Source organism: Bombus flavifrons, chromosome 15, assembly GCF_040668555.2.
Source record: "Bombus flavifrons isolate JBK064 chromosome 15, iyBomFlav1_principal, whole genome shotgun sequence".
In the NCBI taxonomy this organism is placed as follows: Eukaryota; Metazoa; Arthropoda; class Insecta; order Hymenoptera; family Apidae; genus Bombus; species Bombus flavifrons.
Window position 1 is genome coordinate 11,034,628 of NC_138456.1, and position 21,472 is coordinate 11,056,099.

The window sequence follows — 21,472 nt, forward strand, 5'->3', positions numbered from 1 at the left end:
ATCCCCTGATATCGAATTTCGAGAAAGCTGCACATTGTATCCATCTTTTGATCTTTGCCCTCGATCCTCGTTGAAATGTCGCACTGCGAAACGTCAGAATGTGGCCTGCTAACCTGCGAAAGTGGCCTCAGGACGTGCGAACCTGCTCCCCGAACGTTGCCCGCCAATGCGACCTCCGAACGTGCGTATCTAGTGTGCGAACATGATCTGTGAACATGGCCTACGAACCGGGTCCACCGACGTGGCCTGCGAGCGTGCGAATGTGACTTGCGAACGTGCCAACGTGCATACCTAATCTGCGAACATGGCCTGCGAACATGGCCTGCGAACCTGATCCGCGAACGTGGTCTACCTGCGTGCGAGTACGACCTGCGAACGTTGCCAGTGAATTTTTATTTTTGTTCTCGATCGTCATTGGAATGTCGCGTTCTGCTAAGTATCTGCGAATGATACATGGAGTGCAAATCTCGAAACGCGTAAGATCGTTCGATTTTTCATCCAGGATCTCTTGCTTCCATAAAGAATTCGTCCTCAGATCATTTCATTAATTAATCCGAACGTACAGATTTTTGGTCGCGAAATTGGCAAGTAAAATTTTGTATTAGCCTCGTACACACGCATTGTACATACATGGGCGATGATGCATTAATTTTGTTTAAACGCAGTGATTATTTGTAAGTCGTAAGTGGTGTTCTATTATTCGAATGGAGATAAGGAGAGTATGAATCAATGCTAGAGTGGCTCAACCCTTGAGATTAATGGGATATGTCTGAGGGCAATTTTCATAAGGAACGCTGAGAGTCATTATAATTTTGAAACCACGCATCGAGATACATAATATGCATGAATCTCTCGGAAGCGAAATTTGACGTTCAATTTGATTATCCGTGTAAATGATTAGCGTGCAACTGCCCGAAAGAGCTTAGATTATCACTAAACTGTGAATTTGTATGCAAATGAATATTTTTACGAACGTAGTTTGGAAAATGGAAAAAATAAAAAAATTGAAAATCACGACCTAACGAATGGTTCTCACAAGTTCGATTATAAACTCCCAAATATTGCAGAGGAGAGTTTTGCTCTGTTTGCGAAACCTATCATCGTACGGTGTAATTTCCTTTACAAATTCACCAGCGTGTTTGCAAAGGTTAAATGCATTCTTTTTAAATGCAATTGAACATTTATTCGATATTTATTTGTAAATATACAGTGTGTATTTATTAAATGCAAATGAAACCTGCCTTCTAGTGAAAAGTGATGACTATTCGTATTTATATTTCGATGTCGTAATACCGTAATGCGTCTCGAGGTAAAATTATGTTATGTCTTAAAAAGTTTGAGTATTTTGCTTACTTCTGCAAGAGAATAAGTACGTAGGATGATCCGCATTGTTGCGATATTCCAGTTGCGTTCCACGATTTTACGACAAAATATTTCAAACAAGAGCTCAATTTATAATGTAAACGTAAAAGCGTTACGATGCAAATAAATGAAATATGTTTTCGAAATTTCAACTATGGTAATTCATTTTTTATTCGAAATTGATAAATTTTGTCTCAGAAGCTTCGCTATTGAATTATCAAACACAGCCTAAACATTAAATTACTGTAAATTGTATAAATAAATTTTTACTTTTAGTTAATTAGTCGAGGAATGTAAAGGCTTATAAAGTATTAACATCTGTGAATAATAAACGAAAATGAATAATACGATGGATAAATGAATAATAAACGATAATATAAAGAGAATATATGTGGATAATAATACAATAATAATATACGAATAATAAATACTAATAACAATAAATAATAATGGATGATAATAAATCAATAATGAACGCTCTTGTCCGTAGAAACGCGTTACTTCAACTGCAATCATCCAAAACTCGAATGGTGTCATAATTAATACGTAATAATAATTCCATCTATACCCATTCTTGACCTCAATAACATTTTTAGTGACGATAAAATGATAAACCGAACACAAAATCCAACTATCCAATTAAAACAAACCCGATTGCAAAGTCGGTCTGGCGACACGTTCAAGCTGATAACTTTCTCGTTAAAAGTACGAAGGACCGTGGTTAATATATGGAGTGACCGAAAGACCGGCGAATCGACGATCTCGCGTTCTCGATCTGAGGAAACAACTGTTTTGCTATTTGTTACAAGTTAGCCGAAACAGTATCATTGGTGGATATGTGTCAGATTCGAGTGGCGTTATTCACGACGATGTTGCTGGCAATAGTCGAGATCTCGATAGCCGACACGTTAAGCAGACTGTCCTTACAGTGTAAAAACGTCGCCAGGGATGCGATTATGAATAGCTGCAAAGGAGAAAGGATAAAACGATCCATGGAGAATGTCCAGCTATTACTTCGTTATCTACGTGATGGTAATGTTCCACACGGTTCTTTATATTTATATCAGTAGGAATTTTTTAATTTTCTATTAACATAAATCTTTGAATATTCAATTTTAAATATCGAAAGTTGAATATTTAAAGCGAGTTGAAAATTATTTCTTTTCTCATGCAACAATGTGTATAGTGTATATGTATTTTCTTCGTAATACTTTACCAGATCAGGAATGTAAGAGATTAATGAAGCGAAAATTAATTTCCTTTACAGAGAATGTCGAAGTGTCACAGCCTCCAGAAGATCTCCTCGGTTTCAGCTTAAACTCCGACGAATTGGAAGAAATTCTGGATGAGGTCGGCTACAGAATGCCCAGAAGTTCGAAGGATCTGAGCAGGAAGATCTTCCAAAGCGTTGCCATGAAATGCTGCCCGAATCCGAAATTATGCTACGATAATCCAGGAATAATTCCTTGCATGGGATATTAACGACAACCTTGCAGTTCGTTATTTAACTTTTTTAGGGTTTAGTAATGAATCGCGAGATTATCATCGATATGCCATGCGAGAAACTTTAGTAATTTTAATAATTTTAGTACGAAAGAAACATTAGTCATTTTTGAACAGAAAATCTGAATGACGACTGTTGTACAATCGATCGTACTTAAATTTTCAACTGTGTGTTGAGAATCTTTGAGAAAATAAAGTACTTATTCGCTAAGATGTTGTGCTTTGTCGAAAGATTTTGCTCACTTTGTTCAAGTCAACATAAATTGTATTTAATTGGAATTTTATATTCGCATAACAGAGGAAGGTAGAATTTTGAAGAATGAATGATTAAGCGAGATAATTGCTAGCTTAATACAGTTTCTTATCATTACGTCATTAAAAAACGTAAGAAATTCGAACATATATGTATATAGGTAATCGTACACTTCTTGATCACGTATTACAGTGTTTAACTCTATAGGAATTTGCACAAATTGATCAACCTTTATCGTTGATTTATCCTTTCACAAATTTCTCAATCTCGCTGTTAGCTTCGAACTTCTTAAAAGGTAAACCGATTTATTTCCACAAGTTTATTCATTGCGAGAAAATGGTGTAAATACGGCGAAACTGCATCTATCTAAAGGTAAACCGTAAAATCATAGTCAATGGGATGAATCGATTATTATCATAGAAATTATCATCTGAACTACTAGTCTTTCTATGGATGCAGTTAAATAAAATTGCAAGAAAAGCTGGACGAAAGTAACGTTTACGACATTCCCTCTCCTCTACATTTCAATTTACAGAGTTAATTGAAATTGCTTCAGGAGCATTAAATTATATGCATAGACCGTAAAACGACGAACGAAATACCAATTACCAGAGGAAACTGAATCGCTCGAAACGGGACAATAGCTCGTTCAACTATAGAAAATGATTCGGGCGATCGAAACAACAAAGGAGACGCCGACAGCGTGACGAACGCGAAGCTCTTTGTGGCAATAATGAGTGATATTCCCGACGATCGGGCTGAAACTCCGTGAAACTACGCCAATAAGAGATAAAAAAGGACAGTGCCGATTATGGCGGAGAGATGGTCAGAACGAGTTAAACGCGTGTCTGACCCCCTTCGTGCGTGCAACGCCCGGTGCAATAGAAGTTAATCGAAAAAAGTAGGTAAGACAGAGACGAGAAGCAATTGAGGATCGGCTCCAGCGTCACGTCGAGACGCTTGCAATTAGCCGGCGCGCGCGCGATCTAGCCGCTAATTTCGTCTGACGCCATAAAACCGCTTCATCGAGCTGGAATCTCGAAAAATTAACAGCGACCACCAATGGGAATTTCTCTAATCGTGTCTAACGAGATCGATTGCTTTTCGCTGGTTAATGGTTTATATTAGGTTGTCCCAAAACTTTCTTTCGTTTTATAAGCAAATAATAGATGCATTTTATCCATTTTTTGTTGCGCACTTATTATTTTCTTATAAAACGAAAGAAACTTTCGAGACAACCTAATATCTACGCTGATTCGCAGAAATATTATATAAATTATATTGTCAACATTTACCATAGAAAATTTGTATGGCTACGTGTAAATGTATTATATAAGATATTTTATTGGTACCTGAAACGATGTGTAACATATGATACAGAATAACGTAACAATATAATATAAAATTATGTAATATTTAGGGTATTATGAAGTTTCATTAATGTAATGGTTTCACTGAATATTGATGTTTATTGATATAATGAATAATTGAAAATAGTTTGTTTCATATTACACAATTTGCTGTTACGGATGTGTACTTTTAATCCGCTTGAAGATATTAGCCTGTTTCTATATAGATCATAATCCGATTACAATTGGAATTCGCCCGAGTATTTGCTTTTATTCTTCCGATAACGAAACAAGGTTCTCTTATTACAATAAGGTTCGATTGATTTTTATAAACCTATTAGAAGCTTTCATACTTATAATTCTTTCAATTTGATGCTTTTTCTTAATTTCTTCAACTTCACAAAAATAATATTCGTTTCACATATGTTAAATGGAAAATTTTTAAAGATATATGTCATCCTCAATAAAATTCTACATGGATGTTTATTATTCAAAGAGAAAAATACGCCTGTCAATCATAGAGATCTGATCACGTATACATATATGGTAATGTGTCATATGGTCATCTTGTTTATCAATGAAAAATGCTGTAATTATTCGAAACGCAACATAATTATTTTTTAATATTCTATATAAGTGATAACGCGATTATGCAATAGCCCCGAGCGATTCTATTTGCAACAAAATGACTCGAATGCCATGAAGCAACATAATATCCATTTTTCTTACAAGAATTAAATCGCTAAATTATTGTTCCATTTTTATCCTCTTTAATAGTGGAATTGTTCAAAGTATTTTTATCGCGTGTAATACTTCGTTGGTGAAGTTCGCGAACGGGTTATTCGCTTATTCGAACGCAGTTGCAATCTATTTAGTTCAGTTTGTTTTCTAGGTCAGTAGTGCTCCACTTGAGGCAGTTCGCTAATCGAGATGGTTTATCTTTGAAGGAAATAAATTAATAATATTTAGTAACAATGTATCTCGTTCGATTAATAGGTTAAACGCTTTATTTAGTAAGTATACGCCTTACTTCTTATTTTTTTCTTCTGTACTTTCATTTCGGAATTATTTGTGGGAACAATTTTAATTGTACATTTTTTTTTTACGAATCTTTGCGTGAAGAGTAAACAAATACAAGATGCAAGTGAATACCTGCTTTTTAACAGAATTGTAATTTAATCAGGTAGTTTGATTAACTATGCAAGTTAAGGAATTTTCAAGAAACATTTAAATGTTTGTAATTTGTAATACATTTATTATTGGATCTTTAAATTTATTATTAGATCTTTAGCAAAATTTCAACTCATACGAATTTAAAACACAAATTTTTAAATGTGCCTTAACAATATTAATAATTAAATTAACATACACTTTCCTTCATATTCATCTAAAACAATCATCTTATTAAAATTAATTACAATTGAGAAAATGACCTGTTTAAATATTTTCTGTGATCAGTGACATTTAATAACTTTTTAAGAAGTACGAACAATTCAATATTACGTAAACAGTCTTTACCGTGTGATTTACATACAGATTTTATAGAAACATTTCTTCATACATTTGTATTAAAGCATGATCGTTCGTTGTTTTAAAATCGAAGTATTATAGAATTAAAGAAGGAAGAACGACAGTAAATCTTATATTTGCACAAAAACAAGATATAAAGAATATTTTAGAAAAGAAATAAAATGACGAATTCAAAAACATGTGATCTACGTGGAAAGCGTAGACCGTGGCGCTATCTATTCCTAATCCGAATAGTCCCCTTGTGCAGGGGTTTGACACGTATGCTGTTTTCCTTGTTTCGAGATTCGTATAAATGTCAGTTGACCAATTGAAAGATATTGTTGCTTTTTGTTACCGCACGATTTTCTTTTGATCAGGTATGTCAAGCGCAATAAACACAATCTATAGTATCGTCTTCAATATGGCAAAGTAGAGGTATAGTGGAGGGCAACCTAACCTCACTTTCAATGTATTTTCCGAATAATATATCACACGATCAATTTTGACTATTCAGTTGCAAATTATACACAGATTTCTTAATTTGCAGATCGTAGAAGAAAGAGTTTTCTGACATAGTGTAAAGTAACCGCAAAAATGAGTACTATTGTCGAACAACCTTGCTATACTTTGATAAACGTTCCAACCGATGCTGAACCATTAAACGAACTGCAGTTAAAACAAGATCTGGAGAAAGGCGATGTTCAGACAAAGATCGATGCTCTTAAGAAAACCATTCACATGATTTTGAGTGGAGAACGTTTGCCTGGACTTTTGATGACTATCATCAGATTTGTATTACCATTACAGGATCATACCATAAAGAAACTGCTTTTGATATTCTGGGAAATTGTACCCAAAACTTCTCCCGATGGAAAATTACTTCAGGAGATGATTTTAGTTTGCGATGCTTATAGGAAGGATTTACAGCATCCTAATGAGTTTGTTAGAGGATCGACTTTAAGGTATTAATATATCGATCGCTTTACTTTAATTGTTGAAATGCTAGACTAATTTAAAAATATGCTTGTATATTTCAGATTCTTGTGCAAATTGAAGGAACCAGAACTTTTGGAGCCTCTGATGCCTGCAATAATTGCGTGTTTAGAGCATAGACACTCTTACGTTAGACGTAATGCAGTCCTGGCTATTTTTACTATTTACAGAAACTTTGAATTTCTTATACCAGATGCTCCAGAATTAATAGCAAAATATTTAGAGGGAGAACAGGATATGTCTTGTAGGAGAAATGCATTCCTAATGTTGTTACATGCTGATCAGAGCAGAGCTTTGGCTTATTTAGCAGCTTGTTTGGATCAAGTGCCCAGCTTTGGCGACATATTGCAGTTAGTTATTGTAGAATTAATTTACAAGGTGCATATATTTTAAACAAGCTCCTACTGGTAGTAAAAAATCGAATCCCAAATATTAATAAACGTATATTTTTATAGGTTTGTCTTGCAAATCCGTCAGAGAGAGCTCGTTTTATCAGATGCATCTATAGTTTGTTGAATTCACCCAGTGCTGCTGTACGTTATGAAGCAGCTGGTACTTTGGTTACACTCTCCAGTGCCCCTACGGCGATCAAAGCTGCAGCTTCGTGCTACATCGAATTAGTTGTTAAAGAAAGCGATAATAATGTTAAATTGATTGTCTTGGATCGTTTGATTGCAATGAAGGATAGTCCTGTTTACGAGAGGGTCCTTCAAGATTTGGTGATGGATGTACTCAGGGTTCTAGGTAAATTTCTGAAGACGAATAAAACTAGTAACTCAAAATATAAAAAAATTGCTTAAGGCTTTAATTCATTTTTAATAATTTTTAATTCATTAATAATTTTAGGTTCTCCAGCATTGGAAGTTAGAACAAAAACATTAGCTCTAGCGATGGATTTGGTAACAACCCGCACAATCGAGGAAATGGTACAGTTACTGAAGAAAGAAGTGCTTAGAACAGCTGGCGGAGAACATGAAGACGCTGGTCGATACCGACAATTACTCGTTAGAACACTACATGCTTGCTCTATCAAATTCTCGGACGTGGCGGCTACAGTAATTCCAGTATTAACAGATTTCTTGTCTGAGAATAACGAGGCCGCTGCTACTGACGTTCTTGTGTTTGTTCGCGAAGCTATCCAGCGATTTGAAAATCTCAGACCACTTATTGTGGAGAAACTGCTTGAGGTACGTATTAAAGAAGTAAAAATTAACAAATTAGTATTCGTTTTCGTATCTCAACAAATCAATTTTTAATCTTGCGTTTTATGTATAGGTATTTCCACATATACGATCGGTAAGGGTACACAGAGCAGCGTTGTGGATTCTTGGTGAATATGCAACGTCGAAAGAAGACATAGAAGCTGTACTGAGTCGTATACGGGCTGCTTTAGGAGAATTACCATTATTGGAAGCGGAGAATAAACGTCAGACTGGTGAGAAATCAACAGAAGATGGAAGCGCACAAGTTACACCAGCACAGTTGGTCACGTCAGATGGCACATATGCTAGTCAGAGCGCATTTAGTGCGGCGTCCTCACGTAATTATTTATTACCATTTACCTAACTACTTTAATATGTTGTTGTTTTTTTTCACTAGAAAATGATTAAAATATTTGATTTTCTTCAACAAAAAGAAAACAGCCGATCTATTTATTGATTTTAGACACTTTATAACATTTATTTTTCTAATATTACAGGAAAGAAAGAAGAAAAACGCCCAGCATTAGTTCAATACATGATGGAAGGTGACTTCTTTATAGGCGCGTCTTTAGCTACAACCTTAGCTAAATTAGCGCTTCGTTATAAGAGTCTTGAAACAGATGTGCAAAAGAGCAATCGTATACAGGCTGAAGCGATGCTCGTGATGTCCAGCGTAATGCAGTTGGGTCGTTCGGGTCTCCCTGCTAAGGCAATAACGCACGATGATGCAGAACGCTTGTCCTTATGCTTGAGATCACTGGCTTCCCCGACGGCACTTGTGCAGAAAGTTTTTACAGAGGGATGTCGTGAAGCTCTTGGCAGAATGCTGACAGCGAAAGCCGAAGAAGATTCACAGAATCAAAAGGTTCTTTTTCAAATCTACCTATTATATTCTTCCTTAATTCTTATATAGTCTTGGTCTCAGTACTTGTGCAAATAGTACATTCTTTTGTTCATACAGGCAAAGGAGAAGCCAGGTAGCGTTGTTCAAGTAGACGACGCGATACAATTCTTACAGTTGAGCCGTGGTTCGGACTTGGCAGGTGGAGCTGGTGATGTATTCGAACAAAGTTTGAGTGCTGCTGTCGCTGGAAGACCCGGTGCTAGTGGAGATGCGCCAACTCCCAGTGCTTTGAGCAAGGTTACCCAATTAACTGGCTTCTCAGACCCTGTTTACGCAGAAGCTCTTGTTCATGTTAATCAATACGACATTGTACTCGATGTATTAATCGTTAATCAGACCGAAGATACTCTGCAGAATTGTACGTTAGAGCTTGCTACGATGGGTGACTTGAAACTTGTAGAGAGACCACAGCCTATTGTGCTTGCTCCTCGAGACTTCGCAAGCATTAAGGCAAATGTGAAAGTGGCATCCACAGAAAATGGAATAATATTTGGAAATATAGGTAATTAATAAAGATTCGTGCTGCTACTTTGTTTATCAAAGACATATAAGAACGCTAATTCATCGATTTTCAGTATACGACGTATCCGGCGCGGGATCCGATAGGAGCGTAGTGGTGTTGAATGACATACATATCGATATTATGGATTATATAGTGCCAGCAACGTGTACCGACTTAGAATTCAGACAAATGTGGGCAGAATTCGAATGGGAGAACAAGGTGTCTGTAAATACGACGTTATCAGACTTGAGGGAGTATCTGGCTCACTTACTAAAATCTACAAATATGCGCTGTCTCACTCCAGAAAAGGTACTGTACTTTAAATTTAATTTTTTTTTTATAGATATGTATATATGCATTTTTTTCATGAAACTTTAATCAACTTTAAAAATAGCAAGATTCTTAAAAAAAGGAAACATTTGCATTGTCATTAACGGTGGCAAGCAAAATCTTAAATGTCAAATTTCTAAAAATAGGGGAACAAATATATTTTCAGGCCCTTTCTGGACAATGTGGTTTCATGGCAGCGAATATGTACGCAAAATCGATATTCGGTGAGGATGCACTGGCGAATATGTCCATCGAGAAGCCACTGAATAAACCAGATGCCCCAGTGGTCGGCCATATCCGTATTAGAGCGAAAAGTCAAGGCATGGCGTTGTCGTTAGGCGACAAAATTAGTTCTACGCAGAAAGGTCCACAAAGCAAAGTGGTGCAAGCCGCTTAGAGAGTATAGTTACTTGACCTATGGTATCCTCAGTATTCAAGTTATTTCCAAGGTGGAAAAAACGTGTAGCCAATCGAGTTCGTTCAGATGAAAGAACACGTAAAATGCTGTCATAATGGCAGTAGCCATTTGCCTTCGTCAATTCCATGATTCAAAGTTTCTTCGAACGTCACGATGTTGAGATATATTTTATACGATTAGTGCATTAACTTATGCGTTGTTTTAGTTTTGTTTCCTCGTGTCCAACGCCATTGAACCACAACACCGATTGTACCCGTGAGCGAAGAAATATATACATATATGATACTTCAGCTGTACAAGCTTGTATTTTATTCCGTTAAATTGACGTTTCTAATACATACACATATTTTTTAAGAAATAAAAAATGAATACTTTACACCGTCCTTTCGATGCTGATTTATTATCTCCTCTACGTATGTCGTAAAAATGTATAGTATACAATTTGTCTTTTTAAAATATTGGATTTAACAGTTTACTTTAAAGAATATAAAATGAAGAAATTCAGTTCATATGCCTAAATGAAATTTCATAAGCTATGTTTGTTTTATATTATTTATTCAGTGTTTCACAGCCAGCCACCTCTTCGAGGCGACCTATTATTCGATACTCGTGGTGATCGAGACGTTATGTCCACTAATTTTTCTTTATCCTCTGGCATGTTTAAATTCTTTTTCGGACTCAGCGTAGGTTTCAATCGTGACTTTATCGTTTTGCCATCCGTATGGGCGGATAACGTCGATTCTGTGTCAGTGTTAGGTTTCTTCATGGCCCTCACTGGTGAACCGTATGAAGACTGGGGATTGTTCATTGCGTGGATGGGGAGTGCTGATGATGTTTCTGTAAACGCACGTATTATTAAAAGAAGAAGTTCATTTCTTCAAATGGAATCGTAACTACTAAATTAAAAAAAAATAGAGAAATTAATTTCACAAGTCGCAATAGAAATAGCTTGCAGAATTTTTATAAAATTTTCTACTCAAGTACGCACAAAGTTTAATGGAAAACAAACATGGAGACATAGAATAAAAATATATCCATTTTCTTATTTTCATTTACAAACATTATAGATATCTGACTGAATTTCTTTTTATACAGAGGATCAACGAAAATATTTATTTATATTGATTTATTATTATTATTTATTTGAACGAGAAAACAGTTCCCTTGTATTGAAAACATTTATAAGAGCTTTGTGAAAGCAAGTAGTATTGATTAATTCCGCTGTGAATGTAGTAATAAAACAGCGCTCTTTAAATAAAAATAACAAAGTTCTTACCAGTCGATTGTTGGTAGGCCGTGGTCGAAGAGTTCGCGGACTTCCTTTTGACGACTCGCGGCGGCGTACGAAGCGATACTGGTGGTGCAATCTTAGCGGGCTTCTCATCGACATAGTCCATTGACATCACGGGCTTCGTCTATAAAGGAAAGCAACAACCCATTACGTGATTCCCCTTAGACGGGATCCAAACATACGCGCGTGCAAGGTACGAACAAATTACAATCTTTGAATTAAGAAACTTGCGTCTTATAATTAACTATATAGCACTTTTATATAGTATTTAATTTTTTCACGATATATTAAGAAAAAATTAAGACTTATTAACAACAATCGAAGATTTTTAAAGAACTTCTTCCTTTGAATAATGAACTTGCTATTGGGAAACAATATTTTTCGGAATTTTCATAGGTTTTAGTTCAAATTTCGATAAAAAGAATTACGGAGATCTTGAATTTGGAGAACTAATATGAATTTTCACAAAATCTTTTTTTACCTTTATATCCAAAGATTGAGATTTGATATTTTACAAGGAAATTTACTAAATAGCGAAATTTTTAATTTACGAAAGTTAATTAAATTCCGTGAAATCCAAAATTTTCCATTGGAGGATTAACAGGATTTTGCTCAAAATTGTTTTTGATTTTGATACTCGAATATAAAGAATTATGCTTCATCGAAAAGTATAATCTTCTGAAAGAAAAATATCAACATCAGGCTACTAATCTATGAAAGTTTAATTAACTATAATCGACAATTTAGATTATAAATAAATATAGAAACGGATAATAGATATATCGACATAAATAAATATGTAAGTATATAAATTTTTATTTATCTAAAGTGTTAATACACAAAGTGATACTTACTTTAACAACAGCTTCATTATGGTTTGCCGTGAGAGTAAGAATCGGAGGTTCGGCCAATGTTTCATGCGATTTCTCCTCAGTTTCGACGATATCCTGAAGAACATGAAGAATCGTCGAAGCTGTGCTTTCGGGTAGCTCTACAGGCGGCACAGGTGGCAGGGGGCTCTTATTGTTTAATCTCTGTGCTTCTTCCATGGCTGCTTTCAAATGCAATTGATTTTGAAGAGACGCTTTGCTGTTACTTCTACCAATTTGAGAGCTTTTTATCGCGCTGTCCACGACCTGCAATATTTCATTAATTGTCTCTTCGCTCACAACGAATCAAATGTTAATTTCATTATGTAAGTTTAAATACGATTTTCACCTGGCTCCAACGATGATTAGCAGATTTTAATACGGCTAATTTGGCAATCCTTTTCCATCTGGCGATGTTATCCTCGTCTTCATCCGGTTGCTGAAGAGAATCTGGCTGTTCTTCGGACTCCGTACCCGAGACAGGAACTGCTACCTGGAAGTCCTTCATCAGCTGGCGTTCCCAGACCCTCATCTTTTTGCCTAGAATGGCTGATTGTTCACAGAAGTGACGAGAGTTAGTTAGTTGTAATAATTAATCGAAAAGTTGAACGAGTCATTGAAGTTTTAAGTAAAGATTTTAATCGATCGTAGGAAAAGTACTTTACTTATTTCAATTCTTTTATTCTTAGAAATATTCCATATTCATTCGTATTGTTTATTGATATATTCTTATTCTGTATTCTTATTTTGTATCCTGTATTTTATATTTTTATTCTAGAATTTCCTTATTTCCTTATTTGTCTTTTCCTTTTTTGCCAATACTATATTTATTATTTAGCAATTTATCAAACATCGAATACGTCACAGGGAACATTTAAACATTTCTTTTCTCTTAAAATCCTCGAAATCGCTTACTTCTTTCTTTGGTATCAGCCCCAGCAATATCCATGCCGTTCCTCTGTAAGATATCCAGCAATTCGCATCTCCAAGATGACAAATCTGACTTTAATTCGTGAACATCGTCCTCGGTAACAGGATCCATTTCGTGTTCAGAATGCGAGTTCACTACGTACCGCCATATCAGAGCTCTCATCACGGCTCCGTACCTAATCAGAGCAAACAAGAACGTCGTAAAATTCGTAAAACGCCATGGTAGACACGGTGACTCTTAGCATACTAAGAATTCTTTCATCCAGGAGGATTATTAAAAGACTATAGTGTCATATTTAATATCCAACGAGGAACAATATCTTCTAGAACGTAGTATTTCGCTATTTTTCTAAATCTTGATAAATTATTCTCTTTCGATTTCACCGAAAGCAGGAGTTTACGTCGATTGTCAGAAACTGAAATACGAACTGAAATTGAACTATGAATTTTTCAAATAATCCGCTGTATAGCTTGTAAGCCTTAGTATTATTATCAATTTGTATTATGCGATGAATTATTGTTAAAGCTCGATTATTACTTAGACTCGTGTGTCCGCTTGCGATCGCTCGTTTCTCTTTCGAATTTCTTCTTCTGCAGGCCGCACAGTCTGAAGAGTAATTTCGGTGGCGGAAGAATATTGAACGGAGGCGGAAGCGTGTCGCCATCCTCGAAGTAGCTCATCCATAGCTTCGTTCGCGCGAACTTCCACTCCTTGTCCGCGCGTTCCTGTTTACATGGGATTTTACGAATCGAAATTCTCTCGTTCTATCATGTTATGAAAAGTGATTTACCTCGATGACAGCGTAGCTGTTGCTCATCATGGCGATGAGAAGATTCAGCAGAACGATCACGTTGATCACAGAATACGAACCAAACATCAACAGGCCCCAGAATCGAGTGTAAGTCTTGATTCCTCGAAACAGAAATCGACATAACGAAACCAAGAGCTTTTTTTAATGCATATTAATCAAAATTGAGAAATTTGATTTTATGAATTTATGATTTATTTAAAAAAAAAAAAGAACAATAAGGTAGATTTATGGCATAAAAGTTGGATGATTCTCTCGGTTTACCTGCGAGTTCGAAGCTTTCTATGCCAATTCCTCCGAAACTAGCCCAGAATAAACTCTGGCACGACTCGAACAGATTGCTGAATCTATCGGAGAATATTATAAAAATATTATTTAATTTAATTATTGGATTGAATTGAGAAATCGGAGAAAATAATTTTTAATAAATGATTGTTGATTACGATGTACGAATACTAGCCTTCTCCATCTTAAACAGGACTCGCTGGTAGGATCCCAAGATGGGTCCGCGATGTTATCGTAGCATTTCCGTCTCTCCAATTCCGTGAAGTACCAAAGCAGTTGGTTTAGGCCACAAGCAAAGGCGAAAAGTACCAACGTGTAGATGAAGAAGAACTTTACGATGTCTATCACCATTCTACCTAAGGATATCTGGAAGAAAACGTATTTCCCAACGATGATACTGGAGATCAAGAACGATGGAGCCCTTCAAAAAAAAAAAAATCAGAATTGGAAACAAAAAGAGAATTTTATTGAGATTTTCGTTTGATCGTAAAAGTTTGTAATTTTGTAATTTTAGACAATTTTCGGAATTTTTCCTTAACATTTTATTCATTTTGCGTACCAATCCTTTTATTTATCTTTCTTTCAAATATTTCTGTTTCCTTTATCTATTTTATATATTTCCTTCTTAGCATTGTTTTTTCCAATTTTTAATTGATCTTTTTAATTAAAAAGGTTCACGATATCGGGAATAACAAGTACCTGAAGAGGCCCCAAATGAGGATTGATACTGAACAAATGAATCAGTTTCAAAGCGCTGAAGATGTTAGCGGCTGCGAACAAACCCTCCGCTATTAGCTGAGGATCGAAATCGCTCCATGTTTCTCTCGGGACCAAAGCTGCCATAGGGTTCTGATTAATCTCCGCTCTCTGTTGAAGGTACGCGGCAGTTCTAAGAACCACAGTTGCGATGTAGAGAAAGTTTTTGGTGAAGTCGATGAAATTCCACATGTCTCGTAAATATGCCTTCAAGCCATCCACATAGGCCTTGAAATTTGTAGCGTATTAATTTGTTGTTATTCGATTCTACAACATAATGTGTTAAATCTACTATTCCAAAGTAAACTCGGGTTTATATATGTACATTCATCTCATACGAAATCTTCGTATTCCTTTCTTTAGGATTTTCCAACTATTTCTACATCTCCTAACGAAGCTTCGCAGTATTTGACAATTCTAAACACGAACAAATTCTTTGCATTTTCGAGCTTATAATTCTATAGAATTCCACAGAATTAAAAACTAATGGCATAATTTTCTCTGGACAGAGATTTTTCAAAGATTCCAAGATCATCTCCAATTTTTTAAACAACGTACGTTCGTTTTATCGTCGATAGAATGTATTATACATCTTTGATGCAGTATATATCTTCGTATGAACTCGAAGGCCTATAGTATAGTGTAATAAACGAAATAGAGAAAAAAGTAGAAGGTACCTCTCTCATTTCTTGCCAAATAAATCCAAGAACATAGAGAACAACTACACCCTCTAGAAACGAAGGGGCTGCGCCCCTTTGTCTCGCTAGTTCCATCTCGATATCCCTTTTTGCCTTTTCGCTGCCGAATATCTTTACTATTTCCACTTCTGCGCGTTGCGACACCAGCATCAAAATAACTAAACAACGATTATTCATCGTCTAACTTGATCGTTTCATTCCAACAATTATTAATATCATTGAGACTTACATAGAAAGAACACGTACGAGGCAGCGTGAACGAGAAATTTGACGAATGGCTTTCGCATCATTTGACCAGTTTTCGAATTTGGCGCTAGTAAGTACATTATAGAGTAGAATGGAAACATGAGGGCAGTTTTTGCAAGAACACCGCACTTTTGCCACGTGGTCATACGCCGAAAGCCAGGCAGGCCGTCGTACCTTTAATCGACGAATAAGAAGAAGATAATTTAATTTAGAATTAATATTCTGTTCGCACTCTTATGCAATTATTAAGATAATTTAATAATTAACTACTCTTATAAAAATATTTAATAGATAGTCTGTTGTGTTATTTAATAATTAGCTATTAATATTATGAATTATTTTAGTGTACAGAATGCATATGATAGGTAAAAATATGTAAAATATCCAAAATATAGTATGCTGTAATATTTAGCGATCGAAATGTCTTTGGTTAGATTCTGCTTCTTTATGGGACCAATAATATAAATTTGTATAAATATCCGCAGTCTATCCATCGTATACAGTTAGTTATTTTAACGAACCACTGACAATTCTACAATTTGTGCCACAAGGAAACGAAAAATCTGTTAAGTAACTGATTTTTAGGAAACTGAACTTTGCCCTAACTCTAAAGCTTAATTCAGTGACCTTTTCGAGGAACAAGTATCTTTATTATCTTTATTATTCCAAGATTATTTTGCTTTAGTTGAAAAATTCTAATTAAAATAAAGCTATAACGTTAAGAGAGATCTCCGAATATCCCTCTTAGTACGATCTCGTCATCTTAATGTCCTCTTCTTTCTCTGCTTCTTCTTTAATTTCCACCTCGCAAAATGATTTTTATGAATCGTGTTTTAATATCAGTAATCGGCTTTAATATCAGTAAAACGTAACAAGAAGGTCTGATAGTTACAGTGTAATTGAGTTCATTGTTAATGTAATATACGAAATAAAGTTTGCAAACAGCCAGTGGCAATTTCACGCGGATAATTCAGGAGCAGAAAATCGAGGGAACTTTGTAACGAACTCACCAGATCGCCGCCAACAGTTGCTGCACGTGGGAATGAGCGACGAAAGTTTTCTGCTTATATTGTATGGCCAATTCTAATCTAACCAGCTGCTTCCTGGTGACCAAGTTCTCCTCATCCTCAGGATCATAGTTGAGGATCGTGTGCAATTCCGTGGTAGTTCGCACTTGTTGCAGCAGATCAACGGCGAATCTAATTGAAATGAAATCGACGAAAGCTTTTAAGGATATTTCCAGATCCCCAAGGTTTACATATTAGAAAGGACACTTTGTAATTTCAAGAGAAATAGCCATATTTTTTACATTTTCTTTTTTATAACTGCAACAGTTTTATATTGCGTTATTTTTTTAAATATAGCTTTACGTCTTTGAAGAATATACGATGCAACGTGAAAATTAAAAATTTAAATTTATTCACGCGACAAAATGAAATATCGATGGACAATGAAATTTACCTCTCCACCTGTCGTCGAAGCTTCAGATATTCGCCCCTACTTTCCGGTTCGGCAATCGTCAGTTCGCGAAGTTCCCAGCTTAATTGAAAAGCTGTTAGCAATGGATCTGGCGAGCTGAGCGCTATTAAGCTTGGACTTGCCAATGCTTTGTACTCGGAAATCCTCGTGGACGAAAGTCTCAGTGGATCGCCTGGTATAAAAACGAATGATAATGTCAGGGTAATATACCTGTTTTAAATCAGATTCAAGTTTCTAGATTTATATAACTTTGACATTTTTATAATAGCATTTCGAAAATTGTCGAGTAATCCTTTTACTTTCTTCTTCTTGAGCCCTTAATTGTTACACTGAGATGGAAATACGTTCGTAGCAATGGAACTTAACTTGATCGAAGATTATTTATTCGCTTGACGTCATGCGCTACTCGAGAACGAATTATGACAATGTTTACGACGGCTAAATTCGTTCAGAGAAACCTTTGGAAAAATTTATTCTTTTTCTCGTTCGGAGAAGTTGCACGAAAACGTGAAAAATAAATCGCGTGACCAACGAAAAGAAATCGGCGATAACAATTAGACGAAGAGTATAATTGTAACAACTGTAACGTCGTTTAGCGATGGCTTATGTTTCAACTTACGGTACTTTTATCAAGAACCTTCTTTTTTGATAGAAAAAGACGTAGAAGTCTTTAAAGAAAGACGAACCTTTATTATTATTTATTTGGGAATTTATTTTATAGGATTGCTCGAGCGTTTTACCTGTGGTCGATCGCAGACAATCGGCACATCCACATTTAATGTCGTGTGGCATGGGCAAAGTGGCACCGCGATCCAGCAACAACTTCAAAATCTCGTAGTTGTTCCGTTGTGCGGCCAAAATCAGAGGCGTGATTTCTGGCGGATATCTCGCGGATGCTGGATCGATCTTCTGCCAACTGTGGATCACATCTTTCGTCGCTACAAATGCAGATTGCATGGATATTTTATAAGAAACATCAGGTTCGATCGTTTACTATTTTCTCAATTGTCCACGTGTTTCGCCGAATTAAAAGATTCGATAGCAGGATGGAACATCGATCACTCACAGTTTTCCTCGGCCAATAAATTAGCAGTCAGCAATTCTTCGTGCTCGAGCAGCAACTCTACAGCTTCCACAAATTCTTGATCGATCGCTCGGAGAAGAGCATCTTTCGTCTCCACGCCCATTACCACCAACAATTCAACCATTTCCAAATTCTCTGAATCAATGGACAATGACAAAGCGCCGCGTCCCAAACTATCCACGCAATTTATGTCCAGTGACTTCCCCTAAGATTTAAATACGTTGTACGAACCTTTTCACGAAATAGAAGTCGATTAAGAAAAAGCATCGATTGGAACAAAGACTCACGTTCACGCTACCCTTATTGGCAAATTGAATGAATCTTTTGACGTTAACTAGATCGCCCCGTTCCACTGCTAATAGATATTTCTTTTCTTCGATGTTCAGAGGCCTTGGAAGATGAACTACGTAGCTTTCCATCTCGTTTGGAGGAGCTTCTACCTCTTTCTCTGTCTTCTCGAAGCCCATTTTCGACTACGGCTTTAAGGACAATTTTCGAAGCTCTATAAGACGAAGAAGATCTTTTATAACACGAGTCTTCAAAGGACAAATATTTTTTACATCTGTTATTGCTGTATTTTAATTAATAGGGGAATTAGATCTTAGGGAAAAGAAGAGATTTATGATATTTGACTTCTTTTATCCCCAATCGCAACACACGAATAATGCGAGCTATCTAGGAACCGAATTTCCACCGATTTTCCAATGCGCACCAATCTTCACTAACACATTTTCGTCAAACCAAAACTCTGGAAACAGCTACAACTCTATCCTTTAATTTATTCACCTCCAAACTTGCGACAATTCCACTTCAAATCCACGAACCTTCGCCCCTTGTTCTTTGTTAAAAAATCTCTTGATTAGATTCTCCAATTTCTGCACCACACTGTCACAAAGTAGTACGAAATTTTCCACGAAATTTCTTTGTACACGGAATCAACAACGCTCAACGATTGAAAGAATCATCGATGTATTCAAAAAGAGTCAGGTTCGTGAAGAAAGTTTTGTAAGCGAACGACACTGGCGAGAGTCGATTTCGCTTATATAGGGGATGATGGAAATCGAATTACGAGTATTAACCGAGACCCTGTTTATTTGCCTAGTCGCTTAAGGCGGTGTACACACGCGGACTAATTTGCTTATCGATATCTCGTTAGCCACACGATGGCTTGTCAGAGGGTGCTCTCGAACAGTGTCATCTCTGACAGTTATGCTGTGTTTATGGACAGACTTTTCCATATAAAATAATAATAATTATAGTTACTAAATAATTAATAAGTAATAATTAACGGATAATTAGTAATACCGTATGCGATAATAACTGCAATAATTATTATTTTATATGAAAGATCCATAGGAAAAGGGGGAATGATAAGTTTTTACATTTCTCGACAAAAGAAAATTTATTTTTCCATATATTGGGTGTAACAGAACATGCGAGATCCGCTTCTTGAGCTAAAAACAATGAAAAATGTTCGTATAAACACGCTCTGGCTGTCTTTGTCTATGAGGTATAAAAATTTTGTAAATGGAACAACACCTATTGAAAATGTTGGGATACCAAGGTTCAGAATAGGACGAGCTTTGCAACACATTCTGGAAACACCAGGAACCATTCAGAGTGTAACTGGATCCATGACAGGACGTCTATAGGCTTGGAAATGGAAGGTGGTCGTTTTGAGCATTTTCCGCGAAAGTAATTAGGTAACATGAAATCAGAACAGAAAATTCGCTACGTCTTATAAACGAAGACAGATAGGACATATGTTTTTAGATGTACAATCAGCTCTGGATGTGGACCCCACGTGTTCCATTACATTCTGTGTAATGTCGCAACTTCATATTTTCTCATAGGTATCATATGAAAGTAAAACGTTTTATTCTTTATTTTATTCTGCATCGTTTTCAATTTTTACTTATAATTCCAAGTGATATATGATACATAAATCTGTAAGAAAATGTGATAAGGGAAAAGAGAACAGAGGAATCTTAGGAGACTTCATATAAAATGTTGGAAATTTATTAAAAAATTCTCGAGATAAATATGCGATGGATATATATTTTTATTTCCATGCCTTGTGCGGCTTAGATATTAAGCGATGAAGTATAAAGCATCGTTAGAGTTATACGATCAGATTACTATCCAAAAAAAAAAATGTAATTCTTTAGACGCGTTTTAGCGTCCTCCGCCGTTATAGTCCTGCAACACGATCATCCTTGATATTCTTTTCACAGGATCTTTTTACGCGGATTGTTTGCTCGAATAGCCCCTAAAAGTTACGATACCCTTAACTCGCGAATCTTTCGAATCGATTTGTCCACCGCCAAGCATCTACTGCTCGGCGAAATAAATAAATTCTCTCTATACGTATAATATTTACTTCGTACGCTTGACAAAAGCGATGTGAATGTCAGATTTTCTAGGAACTTCAAATGATCAAAATTCTCCTTCCTTTCCTTTCGTTCTCAAAGTCTTTAAGCTTCTCCCCTTTAGCGTACACAATGAATAAGGATGCATAAAATACTTAGAACGATGCACAAATCTCTTCTTAAGTTCAGTTTCTCCAATTGCACCCATAAAGATATTTTGTGTGCATTTGTGTGCAAATTCATAGTCTATCGATTAATTAATACGTGTCTTACAACATCCTCGCCAGACGTCATCGAAGTCTTCGCGACATCTCGGAAGAAAGTAGCTGAA

The 21,472-nt window shown here is 35.9% G+C and overlaps 4 protein-coding genes across 5 annotated transcripts in view; 3 read left to right on the forward strand and 1 right to left on the reverse strand.

The window, feature by feature from the left end:
- The first annotated feature begins 2,077 nt into the window (after nt 1-2,077).
- LOC138187476 (uncharacterized) lies at nt 2,078-3,541 on the forward strand. The gene is made up of 2 exons (XM_069128306.1): nt 2,078-2,394; nt 2,630-3,541. Exons 1-2 carry the CDS (start codon nt 2,199-2,201, stop codon nt 2,842-2,844), a joined length of 411 nt encoding a protein of 136 aa, XP_068984407.1. The 5' UTR covers nt 2,078-2,198; the 3' UTR covers nt 2,845-3,541.
- A 1,359-nt stretch (nt 3,542-4,900) lies between these two features.
- Nucleotides 4,901-10,624, forward strand: betaCOP (coatomer subunit beta). 2 transcript variants are annotated; one of them, XM_069128291.1, is made up of 10 exons: nt 4,901-5,480; nt 6,524-6,938; nt 7,014-7,347; nt 7,425-7,713; nt 7,816-8,156; nt 8,245-8,509; nt 8,669-9,036; nt 9,133-9,577; nt 9,651-9,886; nt 10,074-10,624. In XM_069128291.1, exons 2-10 carry the CDS (start codon nt 6,571-6,573, stop codon nt 10,302-10,304), a joined length of 2,877 nt encoding a protein of 958 aa, XP_068984392.1. In that variant the 5' UTR covers nt 4,901-5,480; nt 6,524-6,570; the 3' UTR covers nt 10,305-10,624. The 2 variants fall into 2 exon arrangements, with proteins under 2 accessions (XP_068984392.1, XP_068984391.1); XM_069128290.1 differs by lacking the exon at nt 4,901-5,480 and adding an exon at nt 5,962-6,353.
- On the reverse strand, nt 10,612-19,805 carry trpl (transient receptor potential-like). The gene is made up of 18 exons (XM_069128289.1): nt 19,559-19,805; nt 19,060-19,274; nt 18,755-18,977; nt 18,429-18,626; nt 17,671-17,860; nt 17,220-17,408; nt 16,193-16,383; nt 15,943-16,121; nt 15,209-15,493; nt 14,685-14,875; nt 14,489-14,571; nt 14,207-14,328; nt 13,954-14,141; nt 13,401-13,591; nt 12,835-13,034; nt 12,471-12,752; nt 11,602-11,740; nt 10,612-11,162 (listed from the first exon to the last, which is right to left on the reverse strand). Exons 2-18 carry the CDS (start codon nt 19,237-19,239, stop codon nt 10,891-10,893), a joined length of 3,303 nt encoding a protein of 1,100 aa, XP_068984390.1. The 5' UTR covers nt 19,240-19,274; nt 19,559-19,805; the 3' UTR covers nt 10,612-10,890.
- Nucleotides 11,670-21,472, forward strand: part of LOC138187779 (dentin sialophosphoprotein-like) — a 28,819-nt gene continuing 19,016 nt past the window's right edge. Inside the window, exon 1 of the mRNA XM_069128913.1 lies at nt 11,670-11,809. The gene's annotated coding sequence lies outside the window, so the exon portion shown is untranslated. The remainder of the gene's footprint in view (nt 11,810-21,472) is intronic.